Raw genomic sequence first — 17,295 nt, 5'->3', positions numbered from 1 at the left:
TATTCACCGAAGAGTTCTGAAGGAACTCAAATGTGAAATTGCAGAACTACTAACTGTAGTTTGTGACCTATCATTTAAATCAGCTTCTGTACCAAATGACTGGAGGATAGCTAATGTGACGCCAATTTTTAAAAAGGGCTCCAGAGGTGACCCTGACAATTACAGGCCAGTAAGCCTGACTTTAGTACCGGGCAAACTGGTTGAAACTATAGTAAAGAACAACATTGTCAGACAGCTGGATGAACATAATTTGTTGTGGAAGAGTCAGTATGGTTTTTGTAAAGGGAAATCATGCCTCACCAATCTACTAGAATTCTTCGAGGGGGTCAACAAGCATGTGGACAAAGGAGATCCAGTGGATATAGTGTATTTAGATTTCCAGAAAGCCTTTGACAAGGTCCCTCACTGAAGGCTCTTAAGCAAAATAAGCAGTCATGGGATAAGAGGGAAGGTCCTCTCATGGATTGGTAACTGGTTAAAAGATAGGAAAGAAAGGGTAGGAATAAATGGTCAGTTTTTTCAGAATGGAGAGAGATAAATAGTGGTATCCCCCAGGGCTCTGTTCTGGGCCCAGTCCTATTTAGCATATTCATAAGTGATCTGGAAAAAGGGGTAAACAGTGAGGTGACAAAATTTGCAGATGATACAAAACTACTCAAGATAGTTAAGTTCCAGGCAGACTGCAAAGAGCTACAAAATGATCTGTCAAAACTGGGTGACTGGGCAACAACATGGCAGATGAAATTCAATGTTGATAAATGCAAAGTAACACACATTGGAAAACATAATCCCAGCTATACATATGAAATGAGGGGTCTACGTTAGCTGTTACTACTCAAGAAAGAGATCTGGGAGTCATTGTGGATAGTTCTCTGAAAACATCCACACAATGTGCAGTGGCAGTCAAAAAAGTGAACAGAATATTGGGCGTCATTAAGAAAGGGATGGATAGTAAGACAGAAAATATCATATTGCCTCTATATAAATCCATGGTATGCCCGCATCTTGAATACTGCGTGCAGATGTGGTTGCCCCATCTCAAAAGAGATATATTGGAATTGGAAAAGGTTCAGAAAAGGGCAACAAAAATGATTAGGGGTATGGAATGGCTGCCATGTAAGGAGAGATTAATAAAACTGGGACTTTTCAGCTTGGAAAAGAGATGACAAAGTGGGGATATGATAGAGGTCTATAAAATCATGACGGGCTTGGGGAAAGTAGATAAGGAAGTGTTATTTACTCCTTCTCATAACACAAGAACTAGGGGCCACCAAATGAAATTAATAGGCAGCAGGTTTAAAACAAACAAAAGGAATTCTTTTTTCACACAACGCAAAGTCAACCTGTGGAACTCCTTGCCAGAGGATGTTGTCTATAACTGGTTTCAAAAAAGAACAAGATAAGTTCATGGAGGATAGGTCCATCAATGGCTATTAGCCAGGATGGGCAGGGATGGTGTCCCTAGCCTCTGTTTGCCAAAAGCTGGGAATGGACGACAGGGGATGAATCACTTGACGATTACCTGTTCTGTTCATTCCCTCTGGGGCACCTGGCATTGGCCACTGTCAGAAGACAGGATACTGGGCTAGATGGACCTTTGGTCTGACCCAGTATGGCCGTTCTTATGTTCTTATGTTCACTTTCCACCAGGGTCCACCAGAACAATGATAAATATTTAAAGTATCTGCTTTGTGGTTGACTTATCATCTTTTTATTGTAAGATTCTGCTGGTTGCTTACTGTTGGCCTGATCCAAAGCCTATTGAAGTCAGTGGAAATGGGCTACATGCCAGGTCCAATGGGTCACACCATGCAAATGAAATTTAGACAGAGACCCTCATTAACTTCCATAGGGACTTCTGGTTAACAATTGCTGGTGCACTAGGGTAAGGTGCCCTGTTAACATTTGTGTGTGGTGGTGCTAGATGGTAATTAAAAAGTGAACAATGAAATAAGGCATATTAGAAGCAATGTTTGCACTAAACAGCTTGAAGAACAATGATTTATTATTGCAGGAAATTGGACTTGCATCCTTGGGAGCGCCGGATGAATACATTGAGAAACTTGCTACGGTAATTTAATACATTAGGATGGGATTTTGCAAAGCTCTCAGGCCCAGATCTTCAGAAGTTATTTAGGCACCTGATTCCCATGGACTTCAATGGGTGAAGTGCCTCAATACCTTTTGAAGATCTGGGGTGGAGGGCTGGCCTAATTCTGCTTCCACTGAAGTCAGTGGTGGAATTCCCACTGACTTTAATGGAAGCAAAATTAGGCCAATTATAAGCACTTTGGAAAATCCCACCGGTAAACACTTGCCTTAATGGATAATAAGAAAGCTTATCCTATCAGAGCCTTATTGACTTGACAGTTGTGATTAAACAAGAAAAGCCAGAGTATAGTTGCTCTAGCTGGACCCTTTCTGGTAAGGAGATACTGCAGTTACTTCATTTCTCCTGCAAATGTGCAGGAGGAGACAGCTTTGACAGCTGTTCTACTGGCCAAGGACTCTGCTCTTCCACCCTATGGTACAAATAACTCCCTCTGATGTCAATGGGAGTTACTCATGCCCTACTGTGGGAGAGCTGAGACCCAGATCTCTATGAATTCCAGCTGAAAGTCAAGCTGTGTTCTTTCTAGCTTAAGCAGCATAAGTAGGTTTGGCAGAATTCCACTTTTATTTGTTTCTTTTATAAATTTGACTGCTAATATTGATATTGATTTTTAAGCATTTTAAACATTTAAATTTTCACAGTTGCACAAAATTCTGTTTTTTAAACTTTTTCATTTTTTGTCTATTTAAATTTTCACAGAAGTGGGAAATAATGGGGGGGACAATTATTTAATGACAGTAGTAGACATTAAGATTGAAAAATGCAAAGTGTTAACATCACATGTCAAAATATACAAAGTAAATATTCTTAAATCAAACTCTAGTAAGTTCTCAGGCAGCATTTTTCTTACTCCACCGATCTGTAAATTTCAATTGTTATCTTTGGAAATATTTTTTCTTTGCCTTGTGCATGTACAGTGAAATTGATGATTACCAACATTTACTGATAAAAATCTGCTCCTTCCAAGCCGAACCATAAGCAATTGTCAGGGTTCTGCTAACAATTTAGTCTCTTTTGCTCTCCCCTGTCTCTGTAATATCTTGGTGCCCTACATGTGAAACAGGAAACAATTTGTTTCACTAAGGGAACAAAACTCAACATTTGTCAATGATTGACAATCCATATTACAATCCATTTCTCTCTCTGGCTCTGTTCTGCCAACAAATATAAAGGCTGTAAAAAATAACTTATTCTGTCAGGAAAGTAAGCAGATCTGGATACACACATGGCTATTTGGATGGCTTAAGTAGGATGTAAGTGAAACGTAGACCTAGTGCTGACCCTCTTCAAAGGGGTGAATTTCACTGAAAGAAGAGCAGATCTGTTCAGTAAAAATGAACCATTTTAAAACAGTCTTTATTTAAAAACTTTATCTATGTAGCTATGGTTTAAATACTAACTTTATCTAGCAAATGTAAGTTCCAAATACTTAAAAATCAGTGCCTCATGGTCAGATAGTGTTTGCTTAGAGAATCATCTATTTCTGTCTAATATTCATGTTAGGTCTATTGGTTTACGGTGGAATTTGGACTCTGTAAAGAAGGTGATGCAATAAAGGCCTATGGTGCTGGGCTGCTGTCTTCATTTGGCGAGTTGCAGGTTTGTTCCCAATAACGTCATAATAGCTACATGATTCATGGGGTTTTTTTGATTACGTGTTTCTTATGTAAATGTTACTGTATCTTCACCTAATGCTGTGCATCCAGATTGAATTAAATGGAGTACTATAATTCAATACAGCCAAATGTGAAGCCATACATCTAGAAAGAAAGAACGCAGGCCATACTTACAGGGTGGAGGACTGGGAAATGACTCTGAAAAAGACTTGGGGGTCATGGTGGACAATCAGCTGAACATGAGCTCCCAGTGTGATGCTGTGGACGAAAAGGCTAAAGTAATGCTTGGAGTCTTGAATAGGAGTAAGGAGGTTATATTATCTCTGTGTTAGGCACTGGTGCAACTGTTACTGAAATGCTGTATTCAGTTCAATTAAAGAAGGAAGTCAACAAATTGGAGAGGATTCAGAGAAGAGTTATGAGAATGATTAAAGTATTGTAAAATGTGCTTTATAGCAGAGGGTCTCAAAGTGGGGGACAGGATCCCCAGGGGGGCATGGAGAAATGTCTGGGAGTGCAGCAGGGTTCGGGCCACCCCACATGGGAGGGAGGGGCCACCACTCAGCCACTCCCCGCTCCCAGCTCTCCTCTGGTCCCACCCCCAGCCACATCCCTGGCTCCCGGCTCTGCACTTGGCCCCATCCCCAACCTTGCTATGGTTGTGCTCCCAGCCCCGTGCCAGCCCCCAGTGTGAGCTGCTGGCCCTGGCTCCATTCCCGGTCTGGGGCCAAGGCTGGGAGCAAGGCTGGGAGTAGAGCTGCACCTAGCCATGGGCCTGGCTGCCAGCCCGCACCGCAGCCAGTCTGCGGCTCTACTCCCACCACCTCCACCAGCCTTGACCCCTGTCCATGGCCCCACTCCCAGCCCCAGACCCACCCCCAGCTGCAGTCCCAGCCTCGGTCCCCTTACCCCATCCGTGTGTCCTCCCTCCTGGAGCCGCTGACCCGCTCCCTGCCCTGGGGCAGGTGCAGACAGGGGCAAAGGTGGACATGACTCTCAAAAGTTTGGGGACCACAGCTTTATAGTGATAGACTCAAGAAACTCAATCTATTTAGCTTATCAAAGAGACAGTTAAGGGGTGAGTTGGCAGTCTTTAAGTATTTATGGGGAGAACAAATATTTGATAGTGGGCTGTTCAATCTAGCAGAGAAAGGTGTAACACGAACCAATGCCTGGAAATTGAAGTTAGACAAATTCAGACTGGAATAAGGCACAGAACTGAACAGTGAAGGTAGTTAACCATTGGAACAACTCACCAAGGATAGTGATGGATTCACCATCATTAGCAATTAGTATATCAAGATTGGATGTTTTTGCTAAAAAATCGGCTCTAATTCAAACAGATTTGGGGAAGTTCCATGACCTGTGTTAAACAGGAGGGCTGGCCTTAGAATCTATGAATCTGTTATATTGCATAGAAGTCATATTTCATAAATGGATCATTATCTTCATTTAGGGCCTGTTCTGCCTCACTTTGAACTCAATGGTCAAATTCCTTTTGACTTCAATGGGAGGAAGAGCAGGTCCTGAATAACTGAACGTGTGCATATCTAAGTAAGATTGTCCTCCTTCGTTATTCAAACAAAACCACTTTTTAATGGAAAGAAACCTCTCACTCTTTCCATACAGTACTGTTTATCAGATAAACCTGAAATTCAATCCCTTAACCTGGAGAAGACTGCAGTCCAGAAATACCCAGTCACTGAGTTCCAGCCTGTTTACTATGTTGCTGAAAGTTTTAAAAATGCCAAGGAAAAAGTAAGGTAAAATAATCATTTCTCCATTATAGGCAATATCTTACACACACACATACCTCCCTGAGGCCTTTGTGGACCCCTGCAGCTGAGGAGCATGTTCTCTGAAGTCTTGAAGTTTAAGACTTCTGGTCTGGCTTTTAAAAGCTTCTTTCAGCTTTTGCTCTGCATAAGAGGACTGTTTGAATGTGTTCTGTAGTCAGCTTGATAGCCCTGAAGGCTGAAGTCTTCAGTTTTTCTCAGAAGAGTGTGACGTAGGCAGTGATGCTACTCTACCAATCACATCCTGGGAAAATCCCTTCTAGGGATGAGAGAATAGTTCAGTCTCAAAGCCCAGTCAAGCCTTGGCTTCTTGTAGTTGAGGCTAACAACAAAATCCCTGGGCCATGTTCTCCTTTCACAACAGCTATTCTTTTCTGGTTCTGCTCAGTAGCTTCATCTGCTGCTCAAATCTTTTCCCCTTTTATTCCACAATGGAAACCCTTAATAATAAAAATAACTATTATTGTTTATTATTTATCTTACGCCTCATGTACATATTTCAAACTTGGGCTTTACACCGAAATAAGATAATTGCCTATTTCCTTCATGGGACTGTGTCACATCTGGGGTACAATCCAGACCAGAGAGAGATTGTGTCACTGCCTGCCCTGTAACCATGGGTGCCTTACAATACTTTACTGTTGTAGCTTCAAAAGTAGGCCACTTACAAACAGCCTGCCAGCATGAAGGTCTCACCCAGAGTGTGTGTGTGCATAGCTACAGCCTTGATCCAACAGCTCTGACCCCAGCAACCTGTCAGCAACACCCCAGTCACACTGTGGCTTCCGCCAGTCTGGGTTACTACTTTCAGGGTGACCCCAACACACTCCCAGTTCTAAATTTTCCCAAAAGCATGTATTCTGCACTGTCCAGCCCTCTCCTGGACAGTTCAGATATTAAAGGTCCATTGCCCCTGTAAAGGGTCAGTATTCAACAGTTTGCTACTTTAACTGGAGTTACCAAACAGTTCAATTTAAACACAGCACTGAATTGGTTCAGATTAAAAATAAAACAAGTTTATTAACAAAACAAGATAGGATTTTAAGTGAATTCAAGTATCAAGTACTATGGTTAGAAGAGAAATAAAAATAAATCTCTTTCTTAGTAGCTAAAACTTAACAAGCTACACTTCATTCAAAGTAAAATCCTCACACACATTTCCAGCAATATGGATGACCAAAATCTCAGGTCGGAATCTCCCCTCAATGTCAATGGTCTGGTTCTTTTGTCATCTTAGGTGAGAAAGAGAGAGATACCTTGGGGTTTTCTGCCCCTTTCTTTCATAGTCCAGTTAACCTTTTGAAGTGGATTCTTCTGAGAGTTACTCCTCAAGGCAAAGTTTATTCAAACAGTAAAAAAGGTGACATTAAGTCTGGTGGTGAAGGAGGCTCCATGTACTTTCTTCTCAAACGTGTTTGCTGAAATGCTAATTTGCTTTGTTGCCTGCCATCTCCTCCCCCTGCTGTGTTGAGGACCTTATTTAATACTTATATGTATTACTGAGGTAAACACACATTTCTTTTATTCAGTATACTTCTGCCTGGGCAGAGCTGTGTGTTTTAGAACATGTGCCAATAATTTTATTCAGGGGAATTTCATAACTTTACATATCATGTTGCTACATGCCTTTTCCCCGTGATATTATTGATCAGTGAGTTCTTAGTTTTCAAATGGTACCTCACAAGGCATATTTTGTACAAAAATAATTAGAACAGTGTGAATACAAGGGAGACTGTGGTCACAGACTGCCTTTGTTTTTTTAGTCAGCATTCTGTGTCTGAGCTAAGGTTTCCTACTTCTAGTGAAGCCCTTGGGCCTCTTACTGAGATCTGGAAGGAACATTCTTTTTCCTAGAATGTTGACACTTGCCCAGAAGGACCTGGACTGATACCACCAACCTTTGTCTTATAGACCACTGACTAGCCATCACACAATAATACGTTTAGGCCACGGTTCTGTGCAGAGCTCCACATGAACACAGGGGGGCAACCCATAAAGACTTCGGGTGGGATTGTGGCTTCAGTCACTACTAACGTGGCCTGAATTCAATCTGGAGTTTCTTCTTCTTTTGTATGGCTTGGATAGGTAGCAATGACTACAAATTTATATCTAGATTTGATTGCCAATACATTGCCACAGCAATGAGCTGGTGAATGTCCTTCAGACCCCCCGGGGACATTCAGATATGACATGCTCCATTGTTTGTGCCTGTTTACCACAGCCGCATGCAGGTGTTTGCCTCTGGAGTTGGGTTGCCTGGACATTGTGGAAGCCACGGCCCAAAGAGTGGAGCTGGCCATCTGGAAAGGATAGAGGAAAACACCTATGCCCAGAAATATGCATGGCTGAACATAATCATCAACAAATTTTATGTCAATATTCAACTATGAGCCATAACTGTGTGCATTTGTGGGGGGTGGGAATGAAGGACTTTATTTATAGAATACATTTGATAGAATAAATTTACACAGGAGTTGCTGCTGTAGAATTTGGTCCAGCTTTACCACAGAGTACATGAGGCCCTTGGTCTTGGTAGCCTATTACCTAGCCCTTGAGTCTCCCATTCTTTGTCTCTCAAACTTTTTGAAGTAACAGAGCTGTAGGTGACTTGAGAAGCACAGCCATTTTCCAAGGCAATATAACTTCTGGTATAACTTCAGTGAGAGAGCTTTGGCAAATGACAGGTGTTCTGCCACAATTATTGGACCAGATCTTCACCTCCAGTATATAAGTGCCAGACCAAGAGGCTGTAAAGCAACCCTAATCCCACAGCTGAGGACTCCCCTGGCAAGGCTGAGAAAAAAGTGTGGCCAGAATGAAACTGCGCTCCAGTGATCTCTGACCGGCTTTCCAGCACCTTGGAGGCTGCTACCAGCTATCAGAAGTTAGACAAGCTCTGAGATTGCTCTAATGCATGTCAAGCTCTGCAACCCCAAGGACTGCAAAAGTGGATCAGGGAATCACATTCTGCATTAGTAATAGGAAAACGGGGATTTAAAGTCTGGGAAATGCTGACACCTGCTCACTGGGTTAAATCAGCAGCAGCCAGTATTACTCCTATAATAGCATGGTAAATACTGCATAATGGGGTCTGTTTGAAAAAATGAAGGGTGGTTAATAAATGACACACCTATAGGAAAGCCTCCCAGGTCAGCCTCAAGGATATTGCTAAAGCATTGGAGAATACTGTTGCTGCCTAGTCACGGAGTTGGTCTTTAGTTACTTTACCACATTGGCTTCCCTATCCTTCACATCAATAAAAGCTCCTCCCAACTCAAAGGAGCAGGTTACTTAAAAAGAAACAGTTGTTTTCATAAAAGTATTTGTCTTTTCTCCTTCAGGAGATTTGCTTCAACAATCCCTCGACCTTTCTCGGTTCGCTACAATCCATACACCCAGAGAATTGAAGTCTTGGACAATGCAAAGCAGTTGAAGAATTTAGCTGAGTCCATCAGCAGTAAGCAATTGCAGTTTTGTTATATTAGATTCCTCAAAAGCTAGGACTTGAATGGGGAGAAGTGTTTTTCTCCTGTCTCCATTAAAGACCTGATTCTCACTCCAGTGGGAATTTGATCAGGTCCTAAATATTTCCTTTATGGTGTATAAAAACTGCTTCCTAATTTCACCCATCCCCCAAAGAAGTTTGCCCACTTTATTGTTTGCTTTTTATATTGGAAATATCACATCTTGATGTTATTCCTTTTGCTGGAGGGCTTTGGCAAAGTTTGGAGGACTGGTTGGTGATAACACAGGAGGATGAAAACAAAGTTGTGGCTCTCTCTGCCCCCAGTGAGGAAAAGGGGATATTCACAGCCTTAGACCATTTGGATTTTCTTTCATCGTTCCAGGATGAGTAGTTCTTTCCAATTGACTGGCTGGACTGCTCAGAGCCAGCATCCCTGATCTTACACAGCATCTATGGCTGATAAAACTCCAGATATAAGGGCTGATCCTGCTGTCTGTACTCATACAAAACATCCATTTAAGTTAATGTGCCCAGTCTATCACCCACCTCTTAGGTCTCATTCTTTCAGGGAATGAAAATATGGCTGTGCTGAAGTTCCACTGAAATGTATAGAACAGGCTGTAAGACTAACAGGACAAACACTGATTTTTGCTATTTCATGTGCAGGTGAGATGGGAACTCTTTGCAGTGCCCTCAAGAAGATAGAATGAAGGTTTTCTCAGAGTCCTCTCTTCCAAGAGCAACTTGCTGAAGTGACTATATGCAAATGCCAATAATATTCTAGCTATTTCACATTATCACTCTATTGAATGTGTGAATGTCTATGATATATATATATATATATACACACACATACACATACACATATATATTACTTAATCCCTATATCTTAGCAACAAAAGGGGCTTCTGTGGGTGACTCTGTGCTCTCTTTGGTTGCATATCATAATTCTGTTTAGAATTCACCCCAGCCCTGGGTGACTGTCCATGGCCTGTACATCTTTTCCGTCTGAATCCTGGAAGCTGGCAGAAGAGGGAATCCTTCTCCATTCACCAGCCTGCAGAGTTACTGCAGCCCTGGTACTGTATTGCCCCCATGTCCCGGTGACAATGTGGCAATGACTAGAAGCAGATTCACCCACCCTGCCATATCCCTCCTACACTCCCATCTGCCCCAGCCTGAAGCCATGCCAGGTTCCCCTGGAGAGCTAAGCTCTGTATCCCTAGGATCTACATGTCCTCACAAACCCTGTCCCCTACATAGCAAATCTGCACCTCTTCCACTACACGCTGGGCACGCTGCACGGAGAAGAGGCCACAGTTTGCCACCTTAACATGGGGCTTAAGTAGTACTTTGTGTGGGTCCTCTGCACTGGGGTGAATTTTGCTGTAAAAGTTTTTGTTCTGCAAAAGTGACTTCAAATTTAGTCAAAGAGTAGATGCTCTGATGTTACTAGCGGAGACTGTGTTTTCAGTATGTTTCTGACTCATTAGTGAAGATTTCTCCTTCAGTGTTAAAATATTGTGTTCACACCATGTGCAATGTGTTCCCACAGCTCATAGTCCAGGGACTAAATTTGCTAGGTCACAGATTGGACATTTGAACCACCCGAAGCTAAGCAGAGCAAATCAGTGTTTCTCATTAACAACTTTCCCATACACAAGTTTCAAAATGTGATGAGAGGTTCTAAAGCTACTGTGGGCTTTACATTTTATGGACTTTTAAATCAGTTTTGTAATATCTAGTCTTGCACCACTTTTATATTTACTTCTCAAAAAGCAATGGATCTTTCATTCAAACATTGCCCTTTAAGGAGATCCAAACTACAACTGCCTCTATTATATTTATAGAGTATAATAACATTAATCTAATCTAAGGATACCAGCTGGGACCTTTTTGAACAGAAGTATTTTTATACAAAATGGCATCATTTTGGTGCTTTGAAGTATGCCTTTTTTATTACTGGGTCTTTTATTGTGTGGTTATGTCTGTGCAAACCTTTAATCCCTGGCACTTATTTCAAAAGTGAAAGTAGCCCATGTTCCTTCTCTTCTAGTATAGTGATACCGCTAAGGTGATTGTGTTCACAAAAGGATGATTCCACCACAAGTTTGAAGTCTTTCAAAATAATCTCCTGCTGGCTTTCAAATCTTTTTGTGACTGCTGCTATGAATAACAGTAGAGCAGCATCCATGGTGCTGTTGGGAACACAGGATACATGGTTTCCTTTATACTTAAGTGGAATTATTAAACAACTTTCACATTTAGGGTCTGATTCTGTCTCATTTACACAGGTGTAGTCTGGAATGACTCCAGTTAAGTCAATGGAATTACACTGGTGTCAAACTACTGTTAAGTGAAGTGAGAGTACTAGCCCCCTTGGGATTTTAGAAGTGGATGAAACAAAAAGCAACTAGATTTTCTTACTAAAAAAATAAGCTTATGCATTTATTTTTAAATATTTTAAGTTAGTTGCATTTAGAATACTATTTTTAGTGGATAGCTCAAGAAAGAAATTAAAATTTGTAAAAAATCTTTTAATTTCTCTTCAGTCTGGTAAACATATCATTCTGCTATGTAAACTAAATAAATGTAAATGTTTAGTAAGCCAGTAGTAAAACAGATAGTTACATATATATATAGTACTTTTAAGTGGTGTGTTGGAAAGACTAAATTAAACAAAAATACTCAATATTATTTTACACTTCTGCAGCATCATTCATGCAAGAACATCAAAAAACAACAAGCTTTAAAAACATTAACTAAGAAGTCTCAGATCCATGAAGTAGTACCTGTATTTTACAATCAGGGAAACAGAGGCATAGAAGGTTACTTGGCATGTCCAGGATCTGCTATCGAGCCTGAGATAAACATTCCGGCTCTGTCAATTTAGGCTTTTATAGTGTTCCCATCATAGTGCTATCCAAGTACTTAGGATGCTCAACTATGACTGGTTTCAGAGTAACAGCCATGTTAGTCTGTATTCGCAAAAAGAAAAGGAGTACTTGTGGCACCTTAGAGACTAACCAGTTTATTTGAACATAAGCTTTCGTGAGCTACAGCATCCGATGTGCATCCGATGAAGTGAGCTGTAGCTCACGAAAGCTTATGCTCAAATAAATTGGTTAGTCTCTAAGGTGCCACAAGTACTCCTTTTCTTCTTTCAACTATGACTAAACTTCTGACCCCCAGTCCCATGCTATAACCTCTTCCTCCATGCTTCTTCCTTCAGTGCTTCTTGTAGAATAAGCTAAAATATCCATGGTGCCTTCATTCCTGACTAAGGTGATCAAAAAGTTGCGGTGAAACAGCTCTTGCAGTATCTAGTCGCGTCAGATCTCTTTGATCTTTTTCAGCTTGGGTACCAACCTGGTTACGAAACAGAGTCCACCTTAGTTGCATTGACAGAAGGTCAACTGCCCATGCTGATACTATTAGTCTTGATAGCTGCCTTTAATAGAGTTGATCATGAGGGTGTTTATTATTGTAAAGATGTGGAAATAGAGTGGGAGGGAGACTTGAGATTTTACCTTGCTTTCTGCTGATGGTTTAATCTTAAAGTATACTGCTGCACTTAGCATATACTGTATTTTTAAGTTATGTCAAAGGTGTATAGGTAGAAGACCTGGTTAGCATTTAAATGAATCTAAATGAATAATAGTAATACCATATAAATCCATTATTAACAAAGCCTCAACAATAAATACAATGTAAAAGCCACTGTATGAAAAGGATTTCTGCTGAAATTAGTTAGTTGGTTTAGGTTGATTTGTTTGTTTTCCCTAAAAGTGCCAATAGCTAATACGATTGGTGTGGCTTTTCATTCTTCCACAAACCCAGATTCTTCTAAGCACATAGGCCATTATGGCTCCATAAAGTAACACTAATAATGAGTTACATGGGCACATCAAGTAGTGACAAGATGCCATATATAGTGCATTGTGATATTCTATATTTTGAAGCATTTACTTTTCATCTTCAGTATGGGGGGATGTAATTATACATCTTCGTTGAGTAGCATCTCTTTAGCAGGTTTTGCTGTCTGCACAAATGCACAGCTGAGCTAACACTTACTTTGGTGCCTCACTGCATGCAAACCATTTAACTTCCTTACCATTTACTTTCATTACATTGCATATATTCACTGTTACTATTTATGTCAACAGATTATCATGTTCTTGCAGAGCTAAATAAATATAGTATGTAGTACATATTAAGTGTGTATTTCAGCAGTATTGGGCAATGTAGTGATTGAGACACTGATCCTTGTATATGTCTGAAAAGCAATAGGTAACAGTTTTGTTTTGTTGTATGCAAATAAAATTGCTAACAATAAAACCCATTAACCAGATGGGATTTGTGTAACCTGGTTTACTACTATGGAGACATGCTAGCCATTCCATAGCCAAGGCTATGCCACAACTTTCCATTAAACCAACAGGACCTTCCTGTTGGTTTAATATGTGCCCTTTAAAATATAAAGCATGGGCATAGCTCTTTTGTGACCTGACTTTCTTTTACTATGGAAACTAATTTAGGGCTCAGTCTTATAGTCTTTTATGCAGGCCAACTTTCGCTGACTTCCAAGGGAATTTTCCTGCAAAAGGACTATGGCCCAGGTCCTCAAAGGGATTTGAGTCGGAGTTAGGCACCTATCTGCCTTAGAGGATCTGAGCCTATGTGTCTGAGACCTAAGTTTCCTTATAAGTTGAAACTGAGGTATTCAAAGAAGGGGCTTATTAAAGACTCTGTCAGCACCACTAAAAGCTGAGTCCAATGGAAACCTTGACCTGTGTTTGAGTTAAAGCTGCCAAGCCTGGTTGACACAGAAACATAAGTCTTACTTATCATAGATTCTTCAGCAAGGGGCCCTCACAATGCTGTATAACTGCTGCTTCAGGAAATAAAGAAAATAACTAGCTTAGACCAAAAATTCATCTCCTCCAGCAAGAGCAACCCAGAGATTTGCTTGAACGCATACTGAGAATTAGTTAAAGAAAAGAAATTTGCAATCTGATATACTGGAGGGAGAGGGAAATGGGAGTGTCTACAATATCTCTGGCCAGCACTATAATGAAAGTAAACCAAATTGCTTTTGCAAGTAAAGTGAGATGATGGCGATTCAAAGTAGGAATCATATACTCCTACGCTGTTAGTTGGAGCAGGAAGAGGGGGGGATCCTCCTTAATTAATCCTCCTTATTAAATGTGGACACACACACACACAGAGAGAGACGAGGGCCAATTCAGTCCTGTTGTAAGCAGACGCAGCTCCATTGATGTCAATGGAATTGCCTCCAGGGCTGAAATAGGTTCACATAGTTTGGCCCAGTTCTTGTTGCATTCAGTAGGGACCTAACCAATTAAATATACCCATTTAAAGGGAGAGTAATTGGAGGGCAGGGGAAATAGGTTTTCCAAAAATAACCTATGATTGACAAATTCCATATTCGGGGAAATATGAAACTTAATTCTTGGCACAGGATACTCGATCTTGGTTTCCTTGGCACCTAATTTCTACTTTCTGACTCTGGATATTGACCTTTATCTATGGCACCTGATGCATTACTACTGCTTCTTGACTCCTGATAGAGTGTCTGCGAGTGCCCTAAAATGGAGATAGCCAGACAGATTTCCTAGATGCACATAAACCGTTCATGTTCAAATGAGCAGTTGGATGTAGGTACAATCACATGTAATCACAAGCAGCCAACTGGTGACTGCATACACAAAATATGTATTCAAATGTGCAAGCTGGACCTGAGTCAAAGCCCAGCTTTGGTCAAAGGAACGGCGCCCATTGACTTCAGTGAGCAATGGATCACTCTACTATGTGCAGGTATGTGAGTGCCTATGCATGTGAGACTCAGGGGGAGTCTAGGCGAGGACTGCAGGACCAGACCTTTTAGAAAATGTAGCTTATTTGGGGAGTTATAGCTTCAAATATTGACCACTGAGGTTAGAAGTTATTTCCCTCTTAGCTGTAAGCTGCTGCAAGTCTGTCTGTATAATAATTTATTAAGATCTGGTACATTTTGTCCCGGTAAGGAGATCTGGAACTAGAATGTTTGTCACATGACTAGTCCAGTTGTGGTAGGCAGCTATAAATACAGTGTCAGACATACATCCTGCCATTAAGAGCTTACTGTCTAACCACCTGGAATTAATGTTACATACGACAGCATGGAATCAAGTCCATGGAATTATTTCTTGCCCAGTTCTTACACTGGTGCACCCCTAAAACACAGACATGTGTTACAAAAGTTCAGCCATTCTTCTCTGAAATGTTACAAACGTCACTTTTAATGCAGTGGCGCCTTCTTTTAATACTCCGCAGAGTGATTTTTGGGGAAGCTGGGTTCAGAGCATGGATGGCAATGTTCGCACTAGCCTTATAGTCAGTAACTCTGTGCCCTTAAAATTATTTGATCAAATACTTAACTATATCTGTAGCTATATAGATAAAATGTATAAGGTCTGTATTTATGGTATAGAGACAATGTGGGTGAGGTAATGTCTTTTAATATCTGAAGAAGAGCTCTGGGAAGCTAGAAAGCTCGCCTTGCTCACCAACAGAAATTGGTCCAATAAAAGCTATTACCTCACCCACCTTGTCTCTCTAATATCCTGGGACCAACACATACAAAACCACTGCAGACAATATTCGTAGTATAGGCAGACTTAAATAATGTAATTCATCTTGGCACTGATTTCATGCCTAGCCTAGTCCAAAGCCCACTGAAATCAGTGTAAAGACTCTCACATAAGTCAGTGGGCTTTAGAACAGGCCCGTAATGGTTACAATTAAACATATGGGCCATATTTTAAATATTCATTTACAGCAGGCAAATAATAGAAGTTTATGGTATAAAAAGAAGCATTTACCTGACCACATTTTTCATCAGCTATGTTTTAATGCTGGCGGTTTACGGCATTACGATTGCAAATTAATTTACCTGATGTACTTTTTGCAGTTATGACATTTGTATCAGACTTCCTTGCATAACTTTGCATTTAATAAGGCATTATAGGGTATTATTCCTGTGCTTAACACACTTCAAAATTGATGAGGCTGTCAGCCAGAAACCCACGGAAGCAGTGTGAATCTGTTCTTTTGCCCCTCAAGCAAATCAGAGGTGCCTTCACTCCAGTAAACACTTGGCTGGTTTTTCCTCTATGTGTCACTAACCCTTCTGTTGGTAGTTTCTATTCCTAGCTTTTAGCATCACCTGCTGGATCTCAAAAAGGGGAATGAGCTGGTGAACCGCAGCCTACAGGCTTTCTCATTCAGCTCAACAAAATGGCAGCAGAACGAACAAAAGGAGAAGTGGTTTGTCCCTGTTAGGGTGACTGATGCTGTTACTACTTTATAACTCTGAAGCTGGCTTCGAACACAATGCGCCAAGGAGATTGGCCTTGCTAATTTCAACCCTGCATTACCTGAGTCTGAAGCTGGAGGTCAAGTATCCATTCGCTGGCAACTTTGTATTTCTGAGCATGGTTTTATTTTATTTTATTTTGCAGAAGGAAAAAAAAACATCAAGAAAATGGATGTTGCCGGACATTTTGATCCAATGATTTTGACTGGGAGTACAGGTGGTTGTATGGAAACTATTAATATTTACACCTTTTACTGTCCAGATTTAAAAGTACATATGAGGAGGTCGTTATCTTCAGAGAGAATCAAGCCCCGGGCTGTCTTGACTGGCTTTTCACTCTGGGAAGATTTTTATTGGGTTTACCCCTATAAACTTGTATTCTTTGGTATCTCGTTGTGAACTTCTGCACTGTGTCACAGCAGATTTGGGTGTGATAGGTTCGTGTCTGAGGTGCTTTGCTGATTAGATTATATAGGTATAGCTATAGAGAGCTAGATAATAGATTACAGAGCGAAATAATACAGGTTTATATCGATGGCATTCTAGTTTATATTACCATCTAATCACACTTTCAGTTATCGGTTACAAAAGCTCACCAAGGAATGTCAGTTCCAGAAAATGTGGATTCTGGGAATCTTGTTCTTTATTAAATACCTGGTCTTAATTTCACTGTGGGTGTAAATAATGCCGAAGGAATGCGGATTCCTACTGTACTCCCATTGAAAGCAAATCAGCTGACAACCTCGGATCTCCTTCGCTAACACTTCGAACTGCAGAGAACTCGTTTTTCCCTCGTGGCTAGCTCAGAAACCATCCAAGCTCAGAAGACTCGTGTTAATTACAAATAGGTATCTCGGCGCTACATTTCTGTCCTAGTTATTGCTTTTGCTGGAAGGCGTTTCACTCTGGATCCTTATTCCCAAGCG

General features: G+C 40.8%; 1 protein-coding gene across 15 annotated transcripts in view; it reads left to right on the top strand.

Moving 5' to 3' along the window:
• PAH (phenylalanine hydroxylase) overlaps nt 1-16,956 on the top strand; it is a 140,328-nt gene extending 123,372 nt beyond the window's left edge. For 12 of the 15 annotated variants that reach the window (XM_073323540.1, XM_073323558.1, XM_073323584.1 and 9 more), the window contains 5 exons: nt 2,015-2,071; nt 3,617-3,712; nt 5,359-5,492; nt 8,867-8,982; nt 9,658-12,001. In XM_073323540.1, coding sequence (XP_073179641.1) covers nt 2,015-2,071; nt 3,617-3,712; nt 5,359-5,492; nt 8,867-8,982; nt 9,658-9,701 — 447 coding nt within the window. In that variant the 3' untranslated portion in view covers nt 9,702-12,001. Of the gene's footprint in view, nt 1-2,014; nt 2,072-3,616; nt 3,713-5,358; nt 5,493-8,866; nt 8,983-9,657; nt 12,002-16,514 lie in introns of those variants that run through there. The other 3 variants (XM_073323545.1, XR_012156140.1, XM_073323649.1) reach the window with 3 other exon arrangements.
• Nucleotides 16,957-17,295: the final 339 nt, after the last annotated feature.

This window comes from Lepidochelys kempii, chromosome 1 (assembly GCF_965140265.1).
Source record: "Lepidochelys kempii isolate rLepKem1 chromosome 1, rLepKem1.hap2, whole genome shotgun sequence".
In the NCBI taxonomy this organism is placed as follows: Eukaryota; Metazoa; Chordata; order Testudines; family Cheloniidae; genus Lepidochelys; species Lepidochelys kempii.
Note: the sequence above shows the minus strand (reverse complement) of the source record. Positions and strands in the feature narration are given on the sequence as shown.